This window comes from Agelaius phoeniceus, chromosome 4 (assembly GCF_051311805.1).
Source record: "Agelaius phoeniceus isolate bAgePho1 chromosome 4, bAgePho1.hap1, whole genome shotgun sequence".
NCBI classification, from domain to species: domain Eukaryota; kingdom Metazoa; phylum Chordata; class Aves; order Passeriformes; family Icteridae; genus Agelaius; species Agelaius phoeniceus.
Window position 1 is genome coordinate 37,034,229 of NC_135268.1, and position 22,489 is coordinate 37,056,717.

Genomic DNA, 22,489 nt, shown 5'->3' on the forward strand with positions numbered 1-22,489 from the left:
TTCAATGGAATATTGATTTCTTTTTTGATCTCACAAAAGGAGATCACACAGGGTAGAGAATATTTAACCAAGAAGACAGCAGAAAAAAATGCACTTCCACTAAAGCCATAAAGAAGCTGCAGTCACCTAGACAGAACCATAAAAAGCACTGAAAATAGTTTCCCTGATAAAAGGCATTCTAAGAAAAGGACTGGGAAATATGTTTCATAGTTCTGTGATAATTTATGTTGATATTGGGAGTGAAAATATCATTGTTTTTAGGAATCTTCTTTTTCTTCACTTGAGTATGTTTACGGTAAAACAAGTCAGAATTTAATATACTTTGAAGATAAATCACTTCTGGATGTTTTCAGTAAAGTAAATCACCTCTGGATGTTTTTAGAGCAAAAAAAAAATTCCATCTTAATCTTCTTAAATTTCTCTCTATTTTTTACTGCCTTTTCCTGAGGCTGCTTACTCTGTACATATTAGAGAGAAGGATAACAAAGCATTTTAAATAGGCAAGATCTGTGTGTGTCTCCTTAGAAGGGAGCTTCTTTTTCTGGCTGGTATTTTTTTTTAATTCTGTTTTCTGACTAAGGTAGTGTTCACCAGGAGGAAGGAGTTAAACAATACCCAAGCACCTCAGGAGCTGTCTGTCAATCAGGGCTAATGGGCTAATCTTGAGGCAGAAACAATAAGAGGCTTCAGAAAGAGGGAAGTCTTTCTGGCATTTATTTAGCTTCTCTGTATTTACCAATGGAGAATGACTGGACCTGAATTGTTAATAAATACAAATGGTTAATTGTGTGGTAAAATCAAAACTTGTACAAAAGAAGGCAAATATGTTTCAGAAGGTCCAGCTTCTGCATCTTCAACGTGAGATCTCAAGCTCTGTGGCTCCACAACAGGACAGGGTGGTAGTTTGTGAGTGGCATTTGACACATAACTAAATAGTCCTGTTAATAATTTTTTAAATGGCAGACAAAGGGAGAGAAGGCTCTTTTTTTAGATAGCTCTGGTACTATTGTCATGCTTAAGGTCCTTAGCCACATAGGAAAGGTAGTGGTTAGAGTAGATGTAACAGGAATCTGTTCTCAAAATAGAAACTGGCTATAGAATGGCAAAATGATTTGATAGTGATGCTGAATTTCTACTCAATCATAAGCAAGGTTTTACATGTATTCTTTATGCTATGCAAGGCTGGATTTTCTTTTCTCATTTTTGCCTTGTCTTGTGGTATGAAATAGCTTCTCATAACATAACCTGAGTGTACTAAATCTGCCACATTTATAATTTGCTGCCACACACTATGATTTTGAATAAGAAATTGGTAACTTAGCTTCAGTTTACATTATTGTCTTCGCCCAATTTACAGACTTACATATGATACCACAGACTCACAAGTCAGCCTTTACTGGAAGAGTAAAATGACTCAGTTTGGGCCTGGGAGCCAGAGAGCTAAATATAGTACACAGCATTAGAGCCTGGTACAGCTGGGGGAAAAAAATCCATTTGGGGACTTAGAAAAGGTCAGTTTGGAACAGAGGTGCCTGGGATGGAGAAACACTTGCCCTGATGACTAACTTCATTCTGTTCCTATTTGAGAAGTGGCACAGCAGAGCTGCTGGGGACAGAAGAAAGTATAGGTAAGTAAGACAGGGAGAGAAAAAAATGGACATAGAAAAGGTTTGAGCTGGTTATTCCAAAAATTAGTGCCGGATGTATGCTATTGAGTATCCATTTCTGTGGGAAAGTGGTGTTGTGGCACTGTAAATATCTTGTTGAATGTGTACAAACTCAGCAGACTCTGTGCAAATTCTTTATTGAAACAATGATCAATATACAAGCTACATCACATTTCATTTTGCCACTTCAGCATGAACTTTTCTCTTTGTGGTTTACGGCCATGAGCTATAAAATCGTAACAGTTATTTAAATCAAAATACAGCAACTGCTTCTCAAAAGAACACATTCATATTTGTCTTACATTTCTTGTAAAATCAAAAAGGATTTCATAATAAATGAAATATAACTTACGAGACTTTAGTGCAAGCATTTCCTTTGCATCTAAGAAGCTTTCAGTTGTCCCACTAAATATGGCATACTTAAGAGGCCAACTCTTAAAATAGCATGCTGCCAAGATATCCCATGAGAACTTTGAAAATCTGACACTGTTAACACTTTCTAGAATTAGTTAATCTGACCAAACTGAAAGTCAGAAAGCCCTGGTTATATGTTACAGTACTTTTGTCAAAAGGTAACTGCAAATCAAGGAACTGACATAGTATCTACATTAGAATAAAACAGGCACTGATTTAAAAAAAATCAACATCTGCCTGTATATGCCATTTTGCAAGTCTTACGATTATACAGTAATTTTTAAGCACAGGAGTGTACTTCTGTGCCTTACCAAGTACCAACAAACCTGCAGAAAATGCTGGTCTATGGATTCTTTTAAATTTTATATGACAGACAAAAAAACCCCTGAAGCATAGGTTTCATCACAAACATGCTTGAATCAGAGAACAAAAAAAGAATCAGCAGGAAGAAAATGCTGCCCAAAAAGAAAATGTTGAGAAAATAGATAGTGAATACTATGTTTAAGTGGACTGATTAGTATAGTCTTACATTTACTGAAAAAAGAATAGTAAGTGTGAAATTCAAATCCAACTGATTTCTTCTGGTGCAGAAATCTAGTCATCTTTCATGGAGTTTGGCAAAATTGTTTGAAAATGGGGTAAATATAATTGTGCAAATCTCTTTTCCTTATTAAGCCTGGCTTGGTGTTCCTTTGCTTTTAGAATGCAATTTCAGTTGGACTGGATTTTCCAGATTCTGAGTGTTTTAAGAACCATTAGTGTTTGGTGGTACAATAAATAGAAAAATGTAACAAAAAGTCTGCATAGTCCAATGATGGGAACAGATTAATGCCCCTGAAGTGCTTAAGGTGCATGAAAATATATAACAAAGCAAACATTAATTTTTTCTTAGAGTCATTATTAATTTTATGTTTGCTAATTGTGTTTTTGGACCATAAAATAGCCATTTGCTAAGAAATACTGCAAGACACAATTGCATACTTTATAATAGCACAGCTGGAAAGTTTGGAACAGGAAAGACAGGTTTGGGTCTTGCTTCCCATCTGTCTTCCACAAAGGAAGTTCCTGAAAGTGTATAAAAAGCTTTAGGCTTAGATGTGTCATATAATGGGTGCATAAGACACTGAGCAGCAGACACAAAACCACCAAAAAACCACATAAACCAGAACCATCGGTTCTGTATAAAATCTGTATTTTCTTCAGCTACATTGCTTTTTAGTTCCTATTCTGATAATAACACAAAGCTAAATGTCCAGATTGGTTGGAGCAGTCCTACCTATGAACTGTCATCTCTGAGTGACTCCAGCTCTAGAAAATTTAGCGCTCCCTCTGACCTTTCAACAGCAGGAGTCCAGCCCTCCGTGTATTGCATGGATCTAATCCAAGTACCGGTTGCTTATATGTGGTGTGCAATGTGTGTTTGTGTGTACTTCAAACGTGCCCTTTGTGGGCAGCCTCTAGGGAAAAACATCATTTGTATCTTCAAGGAAGTTTACACAGTGATACTGAAGAAATCCAGGGGGATTGTTTGCTCTCAAATGTTTCTCAATAAATAAATAATAAAAGAGGCTGGAGGACAGCCTGAGAGGACTAGTCAGGGTCAGAACATTATAGAAATACATAAAAGGGTTTGATCGCTACTGTAAAAACTTCATAATCTAAAAAGATTAAAATTAAAATACTGTAATAAATATTTTTAAAACTTAAAAAAAAGTGTAATTTAAAAGTTATTTTTATGCTTTCAAGGTGAATATCCTTGCTTATCTGTGCAATCTTAGTTGTGCACCAGATAGGTAATTGTAGAATGCATGGGCATTGTTTGTAAATGCTGGACAGGCAGAAACATCAAAGTACCTCTTCTCAGGACATTAAGGTGAATTGAAGGAGTCTAGTGCAAGTTCCTGCTTTTGTTTCTGCCCTTGTCCTTTTTCATATCAGAAGCAAATCAAGTAACTTGAAAAACTGATGTGAACACTAAACAGAAATGTCCTTTGGATTCAGACAAGAAGTTTGCATCATACTACTGTCAATCACACTGGTCAGAAGTGAGGTTCTTTATGGTATTCTTTTAAACTAACTTCTGTCTCACATTTGTATTGCTTTGCTGGAACTCAAATATTTCAAGTCACGTTCCTAATGGGACTTTGCCCTTGCATGGTTCCTTTTGGGCATGTGCAAATACTTTTTGTGTAGAAACCTGCCACTGTGGTAAGCACAAAAAAAATGAGACATTTGAATGCTGCCATTTCTCAAAAATTGGTTGTAAAATCTGAAGTCCATTATTAAACATGTATTTTTTTTAATAACCACAGAAAGATAAATATGGAGCCATCTCTGCATCACCTATGTAAGTCATCGGATATTCCTGTATTGCACTGCTGGTGAGGCTCTGCACTTTAACATAAGGAAGTTCACACAAGACCTCAGTTCATTATCAAGGGTTCTTTTATGTACCTGCAACACTGACTTTGTCTGATCTTGATTACCTGTGCAGTTAATATAACTGATTGCCTCCAACAGACACCTTATGGAGATGTGGCTGCTTTGTTAAAAGAGAGAGCCATCCATGCATCATCTCCCCACAGACCTAAGAGACTTCTTTTTCTACAGTATACCTAATTCCAGATTTATTTTAAGTATATTTATACTACAATCCTTCTTAAACACTATAAGGTGATAGTTTGTTCATTACTGTCAAACTAAATGTGTCAGGTAATTAAGTAATATGCTATTAACCCTACACAAACTCCTTGTAAGTGATTTCTTTCCAGACTCACTTCAGAGAAGGTACTTTTTATTGTCTATCTGCAAGAGAAATGATTACTTCCCTTCCACTCCTGGCATTTCCTGGCAGAGATGTTGATCCTTTTTAATGCCACAATTGCTATGATCATTAAAGCTTTACTGGGGTAGAGTCACATGTACTCGAGCAGTGAACATCCTACATGTAGGAGGTTCCCAAAATCTCAACACAATTATATCACATTTAACAGTTTGCATGATGGTCTTTGTAGTTTTATAGGACACTTGATTATATTTTTTTTTCAGTTTGGATGAAACTCTCAGACTGGTGCTTATATATGAATTTAGGATTGATCTTCAGAATACCAAAATTAAGAAGCCAAATAAAAGGGTACTTTGCCATTTCAGCCTTGTTATCAACTGATTACTGGCATTTGCAGGACTGTTATGGAACCTGCATATCTTCTGGTAAGGTAGTACATAGTTACTGCTTTCACATTGGTGCAAAACAAGACATCTTGCATATTTGCAGTTGTTTGCCATATAGACTTCTGGCAACATAGAAAATGCTCAAATGTATGCAAAAAAACCCTGCAGAGCTGTTGAACTGCAACTTTCTGATGGCTTTCCCATATGTAATATACACCTCAAAGTTGTTTCTTCATGCAAAACAAATGATTGTTGGCATCTCCATTCCATGAAAAAGGGAAAACTATTTCCCATGTGGCTAAGCAGTGTGGTGTCAAATGAAATGGAAACATTTTAACTTTCTTTAATAGCCGTCTAAATCACAATGCAGCTGAGCAAACAGGCTTTGTAAATGGGATCTATTAGGATTTTATTTGGCTACTGGAGTGCTGCCTCTTGGGCAATATTTCAAATTCACAAGTTAATATTTGCAAAAATGGAATAGATGGAAATAACAAGAGTGAAGGAGGGAAATGGAAACCAGTTTTAGGTTTAGTAAGTTCAAGTGTCCTACACCAAAGACTACCAGTGACTTCCAGGAGCCACTACAGGTGACTCCAACCTAGAAAATGCTGAGGTAAATGTTTATTGGAAATACTCCTAATCAAAAAAGAGCAATTAATATTAATGTAATAGCAATTACTCTGCCATACCTCATGGTAAATTAAACTCAAACTGAGAAGAAAGTGCCAAATAATCCACTTACATGCTTTTGCTATGATAGTCTCCAGGTAAGGCTTAGCGGCAAGTACAATATGTATTTTTAAAAGAGCTCCACCTGATTTTCCTGCTATGCATAGATTCAGGAGTAACTATCATACATGGCTTTCATATATAACACATGTACTTTTGTCATTTGCCAATGCTGTGTCATCAGAACTGAGTTCAGCAGAAGGCTCAGGAGGGGGCTCTGCAGGAAGTGCTGGTGTTTGAGGAGTGTCTTCTTCCTTGGTGTCCAACTGCATGCTTTCCTGTGACTGACCATCCATGCAGTCCTTTTTGGACAATGGGTGAACTGACACTTTTATTGCAATCTGTTGAGGTGGCTCATGCAGTGACGATGCGTCCGAGTCACCTGTGGGAGATTCACTGCGCGTCAAAGCATTTGGGATCATGTAAAGCTCATCTGTTTCGGTGGTCTCCTGGCCTTCTGCTGCCTGCCGTACAAAATTCTGTCCTTGCTCCTCCAGACCGACAACCTCCATAATTTCTTCCATTATAGTCCTGCAGTTCATGATGAGAGGTGGCAAAGGTACGCTCCGAGCAAGCTCTTCAATATAGCGGGCAAATTCCATGGTCTTGAACTGGGTTACTTTGGCAAGCTCAAGCGTTTTGGCTGATGTGATAATTGGGATACGCTTTGCAATCTCAAAGGCCTTCTGAAGTTTCTCTGCCCCTTCTGTTCTGAAGAATTCATTGATTGCTTTCTCGGTTTTCTTCAGATGACTGCTCATCATACATAACCGAGTAATGTTCAGTATCATTACAATGGTAAAAGCGACAAGGCAGACGATCATGTAATAGATCCCCATATCTCCAGAGGTAAAAACAACCCTCAGCGTCACAGTATTGTTAACGCTGCCATACGTGTTAGATGCAACACACGTGTATTTACCTCTGTCTTCAAATGACACGCGGGTAATGTTTAGTAGCCCATTGTCATGAAACCACCATTTTCCTGTTGGAGAGGAAACAGAGTAACTTAGAAATATTTTGTCACATGAGCATAATCTTAAATATCAGCTTTATCAAACTGTCTTCAGGTTTTGGAAGAAGGAAATAATGTTCACAGGAAGACAAATAATTTACCTTCATAAAGGCCTGCAATCTTAGCTGTGTTACTACTACTGTCAAATCCCTGACATCAACTTTGGATAGTCAGAGCATGCCCTAAAAGGGTCTCAGAAAATGCTAATATGCATCTATCTCAATCTTGTGGTCAGTTAGGCCACAAAGATAGGACTACTCCAGAGAGCCTCCCAAACACAGGTCACACTTCCTCAAAGAAGTGAATTGAAGGAGTTGGATCCTTCAACAAGGATCAATAGGATTGTGAGGCAGAAAAACCTACTTGAAACCTCCTTGTTTTGTTCCCTGACAATGCATTTGCTTACAATTGGGTTATTTTTGGTGTTTTGTTACAGTATCTCATATAATTCTGTTAATGTAAACTTTAAAACCCCTAACATGTTAGACATCATACACTACACTGCCTACCCTCTGAGGTGTTGAGAAACTGATTTTGAAGTACAGTTTTAAAGAGGCAGAAGTAGAATAGGAGGAGTAAAATAGATGGAAAGGAGAAGAGCCATGACAGGGAATGCCTTGTTTGTTGGTAAGAACCTCTACACACCACAACAGAACTTCTTTTACCTTTAAAAGTAATTTCTATCAATGTAATATAATTGATAACTTGGTCTGCTACATGGAAATATACATTTCATATACATGCACACTTGACATTCTTTGAACCTGGCACAGCAGAACAGTTTAGGTATGAAACTGCATTTGAAACAACCTGTTTCAAATAACTCATCGCTCCTGTCACTGCTAAAGTGATTCAAGATTAACCCAGTTACTGTATTTGCCACTTAATTAATTGGTAATGAATTAAGATTTTTAATTCCTCAAAGATTTCTAGTTAAACATGGCTTACCCAAATTGTTTCACATTATCTCCAGTTTAAGCCTACATATAAAGTATTCCCAAAAGATCCCTGCCTCTATTCATGTGTACAAGACAGCTCTTAATTACGTCTTTTTATCCACTCACTTAGAAGTTTTAACTTAAATGAAACAATATTTCTTTTTACCCTAGCATATTTCTTGGAAACAGCTGAATCATTTTGCCTGAAATTAAAAAATGCAGAATAAATAAAAGCTTGGTCTAAATCAGACCTTCACATAAAAAAAAATACCCCAATCTGCTAAATTTAGGCAAATTCAGAGGAAAACTCCTTTACAGAGGAAATATTAGAATCTGTAACAGATGACACTTCTTCCTCCACCTCCAGTATAACAAAAAATGCAGAGTATTCGCTGCTCAGTATTTCTTTGAATTTGAATGCTGGTCCTTTTTGCAAAGTAGGTTTCAATTAATTGTGAAATAACAAGATGCCTTGTGATGTATCCTGGCTCCGGCTGTTATAAATGACATAATGGCATTGAACTCAGTGACTGGGTCTATGCCAGTGGATCCTGACAGACATATTGACCCACATAAGAAAACAATGATTCAAAAAGGTATCATTGCTGGGTTTTGATAACAATTCAATGCCATACTTAACACCACAAAGAAAGCTCTCAAGCTAGGAAACATTTCTTACAGAAAGACAGTCTCTTAAAGGAGGTATTGCACTGTTGAAATTCTAAGTTAAAGTGAAGTTGTCTTAATACTACATCTGTACTTTTTACTGATTTGGTCAAAGTTTTTGCTCATCTACCTAAATGTTTGGTTTAGCTACCTCTCTCAGCTGACTACACAAAGACCTAAATTTAGATGCCTTACTAAATGGGAAATTTTCTATTAGTAAACCTTAGCAAAACACTCCAGCACACTAATCACTGTATGTTGTCACAACCACACAAGTCATGTTTGAAAGTCTGCTTAGTAGCTCAAGTAATTCCTTTCTCTAGCTTAACTCAGAAAATGATAACATGCTGTACTGTAAAGCATAACCAGTTATGCAGTAAGCTCTTACAGATACACACTGCTCTTTCACATCAAGCTAGGTCGATTGTTACTCCTGTCACAGCAGAGTTCACTGTCAGGTCAGCCATTAGTTAGGCACACTATCTTAACAGCTAAGAGTTTATTCCATCATGCTGTGAACAAAGCAGTCACTATGGAAGGAGTACATGAGAAAAACACCTTTTATATACCCACACTCCCCTCAAACACTAGAAGCATAACTGGAACTATAACTAGGATTATCACCCAAACCTTCCATTTAAGGAAAATAAGCTCGTGTGTAATAATGGTCTCTGGCAAACACCACTGAAGAGTCTTTACTAAAGCCAGGAAGGCTCAAATTTGGCCTGTCCTTCTGACTGCTGCCCTATATAAGTTTTGCAGTTGGTTGTTCAGGGCATCTCCTGTTTCTCACACTACCATGGCACTGCACATAAAAGACAGCAGGCATACCAGGGAGTTAGCTGTGTTGAGTTCATGCCAACAAACTATTCTAATATGTCATGAGGATCCTCCTTTGAGTTGAGAAACAGCTTTTTCATCTTTTTTTGGTGCCAGAGAAGAACAAAGGAGGACAGAATGAGAAACAGAACAAACATGAAGTTTTCCAATGAAAAGAGGCCTGTCTACAACTTCTGTTAATTGCTTCAGCTTCTTGCTATGTGTTGCTATAAATAACACATAAAAAGTTACTGTTTTCTTCCAAGGTGTGCATAAAAAATTTATAACTGCCACCAAGCTTTCATTTATTTTCACACAGGAAAATACTGCAGCCAGGCCATTAAATCCGGGTTATTTGTCAACTTGCTGAAATCAGAAGTGTCTCTGGACAGGCTACATCAGTGCTATTCCTAAGATCCTACCTTTATTCTCCTCCTCTTGGAGCAGGCGGCCATTGGAATTGTACCATCTGTAGCGTGGGCTGGGACTCCCTTGGACATTGCAGTCGATCAAGGCACTGCTGCCCTCCTTGACGATGATGTGGTCGATGCGGGAGGTGACCAGTGGCGCGGCCCCAGTGTGTGTGTCAGTGCGGTTCAAAGTGCTGTTACTCACATCCTCAGCAGTGCTCAAAGCTGCTAATAAGATGACAAGGCGTGTGGTGGGCAGAAAGTACAAAAAGTGGTGGCTGTTCAGTATGTCCATTTTCCTTCAGCGGTGTACACGACTGGCTGGGAACTGATTCTGTTGAGTCCTTGAGGTGAGCAGGGCACAGGAGAGTTCTACTTTGTTCTGTGCAATTTTATGCTTAAAATATCCTATAAAATAAATAAGTACAGTGAGACGGCATATATAAACAGTCCATTAGATATGCTCTTTTAAAATAGTGACACATCCATTAATGCATTTCACAATCATCAGCACAGTGTCTTGTCTAAATGCTAATGTTATCACAGTCCTTATCCTTACTGGAAAAAGATGCATACATTTTCCTGACAATGGTGTTGTTCAGAGTGACAGGCATAGGAGAAAGCTTTTATCACCTAGACACTTAGCAGCAGTTTAGCTACAGTAGCAGCTACAGTTTTATGCCGAAAGTTCAACAGATTTCTTCCTTTTTTTTTTTTTTTTAACCATTTGCAAAATCAACAGGAAAAAATTGAGGTGCAGCACATTAAAAGCTGTCACTACCAGTTTGGTGCTGCAACTCTATCACGTGCATGGTCTTAGATGAACTGTGAAACATGATGTAAGAAAGAGCAATAAGAACAATTCCAGGAAGGGTTTTTGGATCTAATGCTGGAATCTTTGATATACACATTTTTTTCCCAAATACAGCAGCACATAGAGCAAAACATCTCAGACCATTCACTTTTCTTAAGCTACTGCTGTCTGAGCTAAAACATAGCATGGAAGATTATTCTTAAAAGAGAGTATTTAATGCTTGATAAAGTAATTTCAGTGTTGTTATTTTTAGAGCAGATTCGTAAAGAAGAGTACATGCTAGTAACATAATTATGGTTAATGTTCCTTTGAGATTCAAATGAAGTTAGGACTTTTCCGTTCCTTATGTGGCATTAAGCATTTTGTCTGTGTACTTTTTGCACATTCTCCCTCAGTATTTTCCTTCAACTAATCACCCACAATGAGGCCTTTCTGAAGCAGTGATTTCAGTTTCTGGACAGAGGCGCGGGGGGGGGGGGTTACAAAAGTGCTCTCTATTGGCCTCATTATGCTCCCAGTGAACACAATTGGCATTCAGTACTGAGGGAAGGCACAGTGTTGGCCTCAAAATGAGCACCTTGGAAAATTTCACTTAAGAGTCTAAAGGCCACAAATCATGCTAAAATCACAGAGCATCCAACTATTGGATTGGTTTTACAGTTTAAAACTACTGGTTTTACTCATGTGTCTCTAAGGTAAATAACTGAAACTTAAGTGAAATTTATTAGATAGAGGAATCTATCTGGAATCTGAATATAGGAAACTATCTAATGAACTTTCCCCAAATGAACAATTCCATTTCAAAAAAGTTTCTATTTTCTTAAATATACATTTGACTCATGGTAACTCATTTGCCTTAGCACACAAAGTAACTGCTGACAAGATCAGTTCTCTAGATCAGTTAAATATATAAACAAAACACTAAAATAAAAAGAAACAAATGAAAAATCCCCATCCTTATTTTCTTTTGTATTCAAAAAGGAAAGAAAGCAACATTACCATCTTGCACTGGTAATACTTGATTTAGGTAGTTTTGTTATGCATCCTCTCTTCTCTGTAAAGCAGTGAACTTGCTTTCATACAAATAGATATGGTGTTATTGAAAAAGCAAATTAATTCTTCCATTTTACAGGATGAATCATTACTAGAAATGAAAACCTATGTTTTTTTCAATAAACTGCTGGCATGATGTAGAGGTCTGTCCCAGCTTCAAGCCTGTCCTTTTTTCTCTGCTTTTATAATTACTGAATGTGGAAGTATTTCTCTTGAAGAGACAGAATAATTTTTAACTTTAAATTAATATGCAAATATCATTTGTCATATAAAGCTATATAAACAATGACTTCAGAAATCTACTTCCAATTATGCAAAGCATGTAGAGTCTGTGATTTTGAAGGTACACTCTGTCTGAGTCAGCAGTTTGGGAAAAAAACCTTCAATTCTGCCTATTCACTTCAGTAACTATTTACATCTCATTGCTACTACTCCATTAACCTTGGAGACTGACATTCTTCATGATTACACATATTCAGTCTATAAAATGTTTCTGTACAGTGTCACAGATCTGCATTGCGCCATACAGAAAAGCAAAAATTGCACTTCCTGGCAAAGGAGCAGGAACAGAGACTGGCTGGATTAGGACAATGGGAAGGGCAAAAGATAATATAACGTGATTAAGCTGTGTGTTCCAATTGCTGTCTGGGCCTTGTTATTACTGTATTTGACTCTATCATATATTTTTACAGCAGAAAAATCAGTAGCAATCAAAAAAAGGTGTTTATTGTGGAGAGCAATTTGCATTCCAGAAGGAAATGAACTAGCATCTCTACAATGGCTGAACAGAAAACCTGTAAGGAAGGGACCAGGAGTGTATTAGGAAGCTGATCAAGGTAGCTGATGGCCACTGATTCCACACAGCACAGGGATGTGGGTGGAGGTTTGGAAGGTGTGAGGGCAGTAAGGCATTGCCTATTCCATACATTTACTTGTTTTGAATGCAGAGCATACAGAAACAGAAATGGTACCTTTGTGTAGTGATGGCTAGTGTGACTGGTCCACAGTATGGCCAAAGGGTTCATCCCTTTTCTGAATGTAAGAGTGACTCCCTCATTCTGGCCCAGAATTGAACCATAAATAGCTGCAGTAAATCTTAGGAAACAGAGATGAATAATTTATGTCTACTGTATAAGATCCTTACCTACTCCTTCTTACTCCTGACAATCTACTCTCTCATGTATGTTCCTGGAATGCAGAATATTAAAAAAAATACTAAATACCTTTGTAGATACATTTCTATTTGGAATAACTACAGTTTGGTGACTAACATTAGAAATAATCAGGCAGGAGGTTTAAAGCAGAATGTTTGGAAATGACGGCTGCTGCTTTCATATGCCATCCAGGGAAGTGCCTGAGTATGTTTGAGGAGACAGGGAGAGATCTCTCTGAAGAATGGTGTTTTAAGACACAAGTTTAGACAAATGTTCCCAGGGCAACTAGGAAGCAGTAGGCAATCTTTCCTTTGGTGTGCATCCTCTTCAATGTTATCAGGAAACAAAAAGAGATGGAAGAAAGCAAAGAAGGTTTTCTTAGCCCCAACTGATGCAAAAAAGTTACAGGGTGGCCATGCTGGGACCTGAATGTCCAGGACCCTCTGCAAACCTGCTGGGCATGACCAAAAATGCTAGAGTCAGATTAGGAAAGCAGGAAGAAGCAGAGAGAGAACTGGAAGGGCAGAAAATCTGCTCACACCAGATGCTGAGGCAAAGGAAGATTTGCTGAGAGTTCCCGTCCTCCTGCTTTGCCATAGGCACAAGAGCAGCCAGAGTATATCAGGGAACACAGATCTGGGAGCCAGCTGCTTTGCTAAACATAAGTGATATAACAAGTTATGGTTTAATCACACAACTAAATGGGGAGAAGACTGAGACCAAAATAGGAGACTGCTAGTGATATCTGGCAAAGCAGCAAGAGAATCCAGAGTATTGGAGAAGTGGGTACAGTGTCACCCAGGATCTTGGCCACGAGAGGCAGCAATTAGCTGTGACCCATGATAAACCTGATGAAGGCAGCCAAAACTGTAACCTTTTGATCTGACCTAAGTCAGAGAAAGCTGGATTGACTAAACTAAAACAAAGATTTCTGTAATAACTCCTTTAGACTGAGTAACACAGTACTCTAAAGAAAGAGGACATCTGCAATCCTGAGACTTGCTTTGTAGGAACAGATTGAGTCTCAGAGCATTTTTGCCATGAAAAGGTCACTATAAACAAAGAGCTAATTTCAGGGAAAAAATGTAATCACCAAAGCATATGAGCTACCACTTATAAAAAATAAAACATTAATATAATATGATATGATATGATATGATATGATATGATTAATGTGGTTACGCATACTTTTTTTTTTTTTTTAACTTTTAAATTTGTGGTGCATGAAATGGAAAAAGAACACCCCTGATTATTGTGAGCTATTCAGGCTTTCCTCCAAAGATGGAATGAAAGGAATCCCTACACTCTCCTGCAGCACCTAGAACATGTATATAGGAAACTCTCCTGCTGTATCTGGAGCAACATTTAGCACTCAGCAATGCTTGCCAGTGATCAATGTATTAAATAGTTCTGTTTTTCAATTCCCCAACCCAAATGGTGTAAATTGAGAATACTAAAGTAACAGATTTACTGCATGTGAGAGGAAAGACTTGAGCCAAATGAGAACACATGACAAGCTTTCCTTTTAAGTTACATGACAGCCCGCTCTAGCATGCTCTCTATGCATGTCTACCCAGAGAAGTCCCCTGGAACGCGCTCCAGAAACAGCAGAGCTGCAGCATGAGAGTTTTACTCCTAATTAATGTGAAAATGTGGACAAAAGCTGCAGTTACAACTTCTCTGTCCAAGATCAGGCATCAGTCTAAATGGAAGACGCATCTAGGACTGACAGACACATCTAAGAACATTAATCAGTGACATGTTCTGACTGACCAGTTATTTTTTCATGTTATAGATGTGTTTGCTTCCCATACTACTGCCACCAAAGAAAATGACTATGGGGTCATGGCTCTAAGTGCTGCATTTGTGCAGAACAACATGATGACAGAGCACAAAAGAACAGAAAAGGAGGGCAGTGATGCATACCTTTTCCTGGCTTGCTCACATCTGTAAGACTGGCCTGTTCTTATTCTTGGAATAATGTGTAATCCTATTAACTGTGAGGTCATTCAATTCACAAGTGAAGCACAAGAGGCCAGCTTACTGCATAATGCATAAACTGTGCTCCCATAGCTTTAACATCCCAATGCTATCTTCCTTGGCTTGTAAGTGACCAAGAAAATTAAATTATTTTCATTCTAGCTCTCCATTATCTAAAAGAAGTATAAAGGCTGATGCTGCAAAACAAAATTAAGGCTAGTTTTTTTATTATTTAAAAACTACTTGCTACTTTTCCTAGTTTCCATAGGCAATGTCTTTTAAAGAGTGGGCAAAAGTAAAAGTTACCAAGTGTTAGTGAAACAGGAATGCAAATGAAGGAACTTACGCCACACAGGTGAGAAGCTCACTGCCAGTTCATAGGCTTATGAGTGAGAACCACCTACTGAAAAGGTCTAATTATTAGGATCCAGACATGCAGAGGAAAAGAAATGTCACTCATTTACAACTAGCAGAAAATTTCTGACTCATTTGTCAGTTGATAAAATATTAATGCTTGGCTCCAGAAGAGCTGCTTTTCATTCTCCTGGAGTGGGGGATTTCAGTCCTTTGTAGTTTCATAGCTTTCTGTTTCCCTGGATATGTTGAATAGGTGACCTGCTGGTGGTGTTTGTAAGATGAAGAGCTCCTTCTGCACATCTAGATTCCCAGCTGGGCAGCAGCCCCCAGCTAGATGCTTATTTAGTCTCTTCAGCTGCCTTCAGCTGCTGGGAACTTTAGGAAACCTCTCAACAGGGCTGAGCCCTGGCCATGTCTGCTCAGTAAACTCATGTCACACTTGCTGCCTTCAGCCACCTCATGGGAGGGTACAGAGAACACAGACATGGGCTCCTCTGAGAGATGTGCTGTGAAAGGACACGAGACACAGGACACATGCTGCAACAACAGAAATTATGAATATGAAAAAAAAATATTTATGCAGGAGGTCAGTCAAGCCCTGCAATAGGTTGCCCAGATGGGTCATGGAATCCCCATCCTTTGAGAAGTTCAAAACTTGACTGAGCTGGTATACACTGGCCCTACTTTGAAAAGGCTGTTGAATCAGATGGCCTCCAGAGGCAGCCCCCCAACCTAAAGAAACTCTAATACTCCAGAAACACAAATACAAGAATTGCCTTGGGGAAGACAGTGGGAAAAAATATGTCTGATCTTAAAAATTGCTGTATGGGATGCTGGGAAATTGTCTTCATGAGCTCCTGCATAATTTTTTGAGTAGCAGCACTTTAGAATGATAAGACAGGCTGAGAGTGTTGACTACAACCTGAAAAAAAAAGGTATTTGGCCTTCTGCATTCTATTTACCTAATAAGAACAGTACATGTCCTCTTTCCCATACAGAGAAGACTTATTTCCATCCAAGGGAACTCTAAGCATCTTCGTTACCCTCCGCTGGACTTGCTTCACCCTGTCCACATCTTTCTTGTGCTGAGAACCCCAGACCTAGATGCAGTAGTCCAGGTGGGGTCTCACAAGGATAGAGGAGAGAGGGAGAATCATCTCCCTCAAGGTGGTTGTCTCGATTTCTTGACACAGGATAAAATAAGGGCTGGGAATCTATGAAGATTCAAGAGAGACTGTATATAATTTACAAATACAGATTCATAAATTATGACAGCCTATGATCAATGTGGGGACTTGACTTCTGTATACGTATTATCCTCTGAGTGTATGACCCTGGGCAGTGAATAGGAAGGGATCTCAGTATGGCAACCTGGAGACCTTTTCTAGCACACCTGTCTTAAAAAAATTATATCAAAGAAGCCTATAAATTAATTGTATATTTTGAAGGCACTGGTAGGTTCTTACAGACAAACATTTGTCAATCTGTTTTGTAACAAAAAAAAAAAAAAGGAAAAATCGAGGGCTGTAGCTTATTCTGCTATTAATGTCAGAAGCTGATCAAAACTTAGTCATTATCAGTTTTTGTCTTCTAAAATTATTTTGGTCTGAACACACACAACACTGTAGGGGGTAACAAAGGAAAGAAGCATCATAAGGATACAATTGTCTTACTTTCAGGGTTCCATAGTGTAACAAGACACTGCAGCAAGACAGCAGCAAGCAATAAAGTGTAACTGAAAATTAATGTTATATCCAGGCTTTTCATTTAGGGAAAGAAGCATATGCCTTTCTATTTAGCAGCTATACAATGGAAGAGTTTTCATGTTGCCTTTATCTGTGTGTAAATGTTTTAGAATTTTTTTACTGTCAATTTCTCCTCTATTTATCTACTTCATGTCTCTATTCTCTTTATCCTACTTCATGTCTCAATATTGCAAAACTAGCAAGCACATGGCATCCTAGAGCTTCACTTTAAATATTGGAATGAACTTATTGATTTAACCATGTCTTTGAATGGTCTGATGTGCACTCCCCTGATGTCAATGAACACTCAAGAGATGCTAATCCATTAACCTAAAGAAGAATGAAGGTTGTCGGTGGGTAATTATTGGAGAGGTTATTTAAAAGTACCTTAAGAACGCCAAACCTCTGGAAAATCCCCTTTTGATGCTACAGCTCCTGTAATTCTAGCATCTCTGCTGTATCAAATCAGCTTTTCACAAAATACACTGAAGCAACAAAAGCACTCAGGCAACTTGGATGGTTAACTTCTCATTAAAAAGCTGTAATTCAGATGTGCACTCTTATATGCACTGAGATATCTGAGTTTTCTTTCTATGTGGTATTTTAACGACTGCAGCAAAAGCAATGCTCTATATTTAGTGGAGAAGCTTGCTGTTTTTCATCAAGGTAGGTACTGTCATGAAAATGTCCTATTGAGTTGTAGGTTACCCAGATCATAAAGCAAATTCAACACCATCCATAGTGGAGATTTTTCAAGGCTCAGCTTATGTGTTATTAGACCATAAATGCTTTGAAGAATTTTATTCTTCGAAATAAAAACTTTGTTTACATAGATTATCTAGATTTCCTCTGTGTTTGTATTTTTATGGAGGCTGTACAATTACATTTCAATATAGTTTTGTATAGAAAGCTCTTATTCCAGAAACACTGTATGGCTTTAAGAGTCCCTTGCTTAACTCCTGGCAAATTTTCAGCATTGCTGCTGGTTTGCTGTTGCAGTAAATGCAGATGCATCAATGCTTAAGAGTTCCCTCTGTTGAGAAAGGAGGAACAATGAAGCAGCACAGAGAATCTCTCCCACACTTCCATGTACATCTGAGCTCTGCCTGGCCTCACCAAGTTCTACATATCTTTCATTTTCTTTACACACCTTGTATCTTCTATTTATTCCTGCACTCTGTAAGCATTATTCTGCCAACAGTTTAAATAACCAAAGTCAGCAAATGCAACAGATCTCATATGCTCTTGGCAAGGCTTATGAGACTCTGCTAAGAACATAGCAATGCAGAATGTGGCCCAGCTCACTTCCTTCCACTTTCTCTTCTGAGCTCTGCTTGTCAAAGCTAACCATCCCTTAAGTACATCTAGTGGTTTTCTTTGTCCAAAGGAAGAAGGAAGACTCCAGATGTAGGACATTTAAATATAACACAAAACTCAAAACTAAGTTTTGCTTAAACAAAGATATGAAGGACCTTTCAGGCTAAAAATTCTGTTTAAACTAAATTTTTGACCAACTGAATGTTTTCAATGCACTGATATAGCTTATATTATGCTATCTTAACAAAAGACTCCCACATTATTTGGAACATAAAAGAGAAAAGAATAGGACAAAACAGATTTGAGTATGACTATTCTTCCCTATCCCTATAGAACTGTAAGATGGATATAATTTTTGATGGCAGGCTTTCATGTTTATTGGTTGCTGGGATACAGGGCAAAGAGGTTACACATAGATGCCATGATTAGGAAAGGATTAACCTTGTCAGAGGGGGAATTTAAAGGAATCTAAGTGGTCATGACTGATTGCAATTGAAAATTATTATTTCAGGTTAAAGGTGTCTGCGCCTCTTTCCTCCACAAGTAACAAAGGGGACAGAAGATGGATTCAAACAAGTTTGCCCTGCACCACACAGCAGCTTAAGTCTGCTTGTACCCAAACATGATCAATTCAGCCCTCTCCAAGCATGACTGTATATTGTCATGTGTATGCAATAATTTAGCTGAAGGCCCTCAAGAGTTGACTAAAGAACTTCTATAATTTCAGACGTGTGTGCTGGTTATGTCTATGCCACATTGAAAAGTGTAACAGTAAAGGCACATCACTTTCTCAGCATCCAGTAGTGTGTGTGTACCACACAGTCACACACCTAGGACAGGGAACCACACACACACACATGCAGCTGCAGTGCCCTGGCCCCTGCTTGACTTAAAAATATCAGCAAGAATCTTTTCTTGGCATAAAACTCTCAGTATGGCAGACACATGTCAATTAAATATTAGGTCTGGGCTAGGTATTCTTAATGCAATAAGAAATTCCTCCACATATAGTGGCTCTTTTCCAAAATAAAGTTAGTTATACACATCTGTATAGAGGTTGTTATTTCTGATAAATGCTCTAAAATGCTGCTATGGATGATTTTAATCACAGTAACTGGTGAAAAGTGATAACCTCTCCATTGTCTTGGAAATGATGTTTCTACGGTGGATCTGTATAGGGGCAGAAAATGACACGGTCAAATGCCAATTGTCAAAACTAAATAACAAAATTAAGGACACAGAGAGATATTTGCAAAAGCTCACAAGTTTGCATGAATGGATGGCAGCTCAGAATTGAAGGAATGAAAAATTTAAGGAAGTATCTAAGACCTTGGTCTTACACCAGTCTTCTGGTGACATATTATTACAATCCAGGACATCTCAAAGGAGGATCACAGGCATTTGTGCCTGCAAAGACTTCTAGTAAAGGTGCAATTTGCTGGGAGAGAAAGAAGACCTTGCTAGCAGAGCTTGGTACAGGTTGTTTTAGCTGCTGGCAAGATCACTCTCCCTGTTGTAAATTGCATTCACATCTCACTGGTGCCTTACACTGGGCAAGAAGCATAAACCATAAAAGAAATGCTAGCTCCACATTCCAAACTCTGTAGACAAGAACTGGAATGCAGATTGGTTTTTTTCCCCATTTAAATCATTCCCCAGAAGCCCCTGTCATTGTGTCACAAATGTGACCCTCTGTTGGCTGGGTTTGGGTTTTGTTCCCCTGGTTAAAGCAATGAATGCACTTTAGCCAGCTTCTGTGCCAACTTCATCCTCCTCCTCCTCCAAATTCATGCAGGACCTGTCCAGCTGCAGAGAGGCAAAGGGGACAGGACAGGGCAGGAGGGCAACTGGAGCTGTACAATATAGGTCACTTCAGAATTCACTACTACACTCTCACCATGTGTTAAATGTTTTAAGAGTAACTGATTTTATCTCTAAATTTTATGAACCTTCAGGACAGGAAATATGCAGTGGACACAAAACATATTTTTTTTTGTTTGTTGTGCTGTTTGTCCAGGCCTCTGAAAACTCCAAATTCTTCAGAAAAAAATGAGTGTACAATGTGCACTCCAGCTGTGTAAGCTGCACTCAGCATCAACTGATGTTGATATGCTGCAATCTGAACGAGACAGATTTCTAATAAAAAAGGATTTCTAGTACAGCAGCTACAAGGTTGCTGTGTATCAATGGTGCTGTCACTAAGCCAGACAAAGGATTCCTGCCATGCAAAACATCATCTCCACTGAAAAAAAATCTGCTATAATCTGTCCTACTGCAGTGAAAAGAGGAACTCTTTTACAATATAATGTCTCTAAAGAATGAAAATGCTACATTTCTCCTCTCCTTAAATCCTTTGTGTTCCTCCTTTTGAAATAATTTTACAGTCCTTCAGACAAACATGTACCAAATGAGGTTGCATTTAGGATTTTGCCACAATTGGTATTTTTATTTCCCCAAGCGGGTTTATCAGGGTAGCTCCATTTGAGATGCTTCAATTTAACAAATGAAAGAGGGCTGTTAAGAAGTGTAGTCTCTTACAAGACTCTCCAGACAAATGCACTAGAAAAGTGCCTGCTCAGTAGCGCTCTGTGTTCTCTTAAGCTCCCTTGTCCAATACTGCTGGAATTTGCCCTGTTAAGAAACAGGATTCAAAAGATTATTTCAAGACCACTCTGTACAACAACTCTGAAGTGTTAGATTCTAGTTCTTTTAGTTCACATATGAAATTGAGTATCTTTTGAGGCTAGCCTGTGAAGTAAAAGGGTAATTAAAGCAAAATATCAGGAGGCATCCTTTATTTTAAATTTAAGGCGGCACAACTTCACCTCTTTTTGAAGTCAGGTTCATCGAAGAGGTCTCTGCACTGAGGTGTCACCTCCCATTCCCCTTCTCAGGGCGGGACAGCAGCGAGCATCCTGCGTGCAGGAGCTGGAAGGCTCCAGTAAAGCCTTGGGCTTATTAGCTTTTTTTTTTTTTTTTTTTTTTTTGCCTAACGAAACCCACTTTCCTTCAAGACTCGGTGCTGATTTGAAATAATCTCCTGAACTTTCATGCTGAACACAGCATTACTGCGCTCCCGTTGCGCGGGGAGATTCCGCGCTCCACGCCGGGCTGGCCGCGAGCGAGCGACAGCCGCCCCGGGAGAGGCGCCGTGCCCGCTGCAGCGCTCCCCCGGCACGGCCACCGGACCCTGCTCCGGCCCTCCAGGCTCCCGCGGGGCCGCCGGCGGGACAGCGCGCCCGGGGCTCACCGCGGAGTTCCGCAGCCACCGCGGCACCGGAGCCGGCTCGCAGGTCAGCGGCAGCCGCGGCAGGTGCCGGCGGCGGGGCGATGGAGGCGGCGGCGGGCAGCGCCTCCCCGGGACCGCCGCCCGCCCTCCTGCCCGCTGGGGAACCGCGGTCCGCGCCCCCCGCGCCGCTCACCTGCCCGCCCGTGGCTCCCGCTCGCTCGCTCGCTCGCTGCCGGTGTCGCTGCGCTGCCGCCGCTGCTGCCGCCGCCCCGCGGCAGCGCCCGCCGCCGCCGCGCCCCTCAGCGCGCCCCGCACAGCACCATGCCGGGGCCGGGCCCGCGGCCACGGCCGGGGCCGGGGCGGGCGGAGCGCGGCGCTGCCGCAGTGCCGCGCCGTGCCCGTGCCGTGCCGTGCCCGTTCCGTGCCGCGCCGTGCCCGTGCCCGTGCCGTGCGCTCCCGCCGCTGCCGGCTCCGGCGGGGAAAGTAGGTCAGGGCGGCACTGAGCATGCTCGGAACCGGGCCGGGGGGCGGCCCCGGGGCCCGCGAGGGGCGCGGGGGGCGGCAGAACCCCCGGCCGTGGGGTTGACACGGGGCCAGGGACGTGCGGCGGCCGCGGGCGAGGCGGGGAGGCCTGAAGCGAGCGGCAGCGGGGGGGCCGCTGTGGGGAAGGCGGGGGGTGCGAGCCCCCTCTGCCCGAGCGGAGCCGGCAGTCCGGAGCAACCCCCGCCGGTCATCGCATCCCTTCTCAGAGACGCTTGCGGGAGCAAGTGCTGCAGGAAAGGGATAACACCCCAGTGTTATCATAGATAATCTTGAGAACCAAAATGCTGCGCTTCAGAGAAATGGCACACGTGCTTTCCCCCAAGGGCTTTATTCCTAACGGGATTGCAGCACCCAGCTCCAGTTTAAACTCAATCTGAGGCGGTCCCAGCCTCTGGGAAGCTGACACTGACTATAGATGTCTAAGTGCTCCGTCAGCAGAGGGTAAAGCTGTCTTTTTTCTTGAGC

At 40.3% G+C, this 22,489-nt stretch overlaps 1 protein-coding gene across 1 annotated transcript; it reads right to left on the reverse strand.

Annotated features, from left to right (window-relative positions):
* Positions 1–1,787: 1,787 nt before the first annotated feature.
* Positions 1,788–21,833, reverse strand: MFAP3L (microfibril associated protein 3 like). Its single transcript, XM_054633226.2, has 3 exons — positions 21,675–21,833; positions 9,845–10,240; positions 1,788–6,969 (listed from the first exon to the last, which is right to left on the reverse strand). The coding sequence occupies exons 2-3, from the start codon at positions 10,125–10,127 to the stop codon at positions 6,107–6,109; spliced, it is 1,146 nt and encodes a 381-aa protein (XP_054489201.1). The 5' UTR covers positions 10,128–10,240; positions 21,675–21,833; the 3' UTR covers positions 1,788–6,106.
* Between the last annotated feature and the right edge of the window lie 656 nt (positions 21,834–22,489).

What these genes read in the sequence shown, in the direction of transcription:
- MFAP3L (XM_054633226.2), bottom strand. Translation starts at nt 10,127, where the DNA reads ATGGACATACTGAACAGCCACCACTTTTTGTACTTTCTGCCCACCACA. An exon ending in CCAAGAGGAGGAGAATAAAG is followed by an intron (nt 6,970 to 9,844) that starts GTAGGATCTTAG and finishes CCTCTCCAACAG; the next exon opens with GAAAATGGTGGTTTCATGAC.